The sequence below is a fragment of the Chelonoidis abingdonii genome, chromosome 11, assembly GCF_003597395.2.
Source record: "Chelonoidis abingdonii isolate Lonesome George chromosome 11, CheloAbing_2.0, whole genome shotgun sequence".
NCBI lineage: Eukaryota > Metazoa > Chordata > Testudines > Testudinidae > Chelonoidis > Chelonoidis abingdonii.
Window position 1 is genome coordinate 16,160,645 of NC_133779.1, and position 1,527 is coordinate 16,162,171.

The following is a 1,527-nucleotide window of genomic DNA, read 5'->3' on the forward strand; positions in this document are numbered from 1 at the left end:
CTTTCCCCCCACACCCCACGTTCCCGCTCCCATCCCCCATAATCACCCCCCACACCTGCCTCCTCCCCACCCCACACTCCCCTCTGCCCTCATCGGATAAGGGTTCACCTCTTCCCCACGCCAGTCACCTGTGCCCGGCGCAATTCATGCCGGTGCTGGGTCTCCACCGGGTCCTCCCAGGGCTGCCCGTCAGGGCCCAGGCGGGGCGGTGCCCAGCCACTTTGGAAGCTCAGGGTATAAGGGGCGGCGTAGTCCCCGGGGAACTCCACCCTGTGGGGAGAGAGAGAACCACGGATGGCTGGAACCACGGCGAAATCCAGGAATCATGGGCAGAAATCAACAGGCAGAAATTGGGGGTGAAATCATAGGTGAAAACCATGGAACTGTGGGCAACAATTATGCGTGAAAACCATGGGCAAAATGTGGAATCATGGATGAAAAAAATCAAGAAATCACGGGCAACAATCATGGGTGAAAATCACAGAATCACCGATGAAAATCAAGGAACCTGGGGCAACAATCATGAGTGAAAATCACAGAATTGTGGGTGAAAATCACAGAATCATGGGTGGAAATCATGGGCAAACCAGTGTAATCATGGGTGAAAAAAAATCAAGGTACCTGGGGCAAAAATCATGGGTGAAAAATCACAGAATTGTGGGTGAAAATCATGGATAAAACACGGAATTGTGGGTGAAAAATCAAGGAATCACAGGCAATAATCATGTGTAAAAGAATTACTGAACCATGGGTGAAAATGAAGGAACCATGGACAACAATCATGGGTGAAAATCACAGAATCATGAGTGAAAAAATCACAGAATTATGACTGGAAATCACGGGTGAAAATCATGGGGAAAACAGTGCGATCATGGGTGAAAAAAATCAAGGTACCCTGGGGTAAAAATCATGGGTGAAAAAATCACAGAATAACGGGTGAAAATCATGGATAAAACATGGAATCATGGGTGAAAAATCAAGGCATCACAGGCAACAATCATAGGTAAAAATCACAGAATCACGGGTGAAAATCATGGGTGAAAATCACAGGCAAACCAGTGGAATCATGGGTGAAAAATCAAGGCACCCGAGGCAGATCCCCGGCCTGGCATGGCCAGGTACAATCATGGGCAGATTTCATGGAGAACCAAAAGCAGCTGCCTAGCTCTGCACCCACCCCACCCCAGTCCCAGGGCGAGCGGGATACCTGGGCCGGGTCCAGTCATCCCCCAGCGAGCCCCACAGCTCGGCCTCTTGGGCCCCCAGGCAGCCCCGCAGCAGGGTGACAGCCTCCAGGGTCAGCATGGGGGAGCGGATCTCGCTGGCGAACTCTGGGCCCCCCGATGACTCCACCACCTGGGGAGAGGGAACAGGGAGAGGTGAGAGCGACCCCCGGATCCCAGCCCACCCCTTTGACCAGGGTCAGTGAGAGACCCCCCCCATTGGGATACACAGCCACAGATCTGCCCCTTCCAGTGTCCCACTATCTCCCCTCCCGTCCCCTGCAGCCCCCCAGAACCCCCCCCC

General features: G+C 53.2%; 1 protein-coding gene across 1 annotated transcript in view; it reads right to left on the minus strand.

Moving 5' to 3' along the window:
• EPS8L1 (EPS8 signaling adaptor L1) overlaps positions 1–1,527 on the minus strand; it is a 16,690-nt gene that overhangs the window by 5,371 nt on the left and 9,792 nt on the right. Inside the window, exons 9-10 of the mRNA XM_075070529.1 lie at positions 1,208–1,356; positions 109–270 (exon numbers count right to left, since the gene is read on the minus strand). Coding sequence (XP_074926630.1) covers positions 109–270; positions 1,208–1,356 — 311 coding nt within the window. The remainder of the gene's footprint in view (positions 1–108; positions 271–1,207; positions 1,357–1,527) is intronic.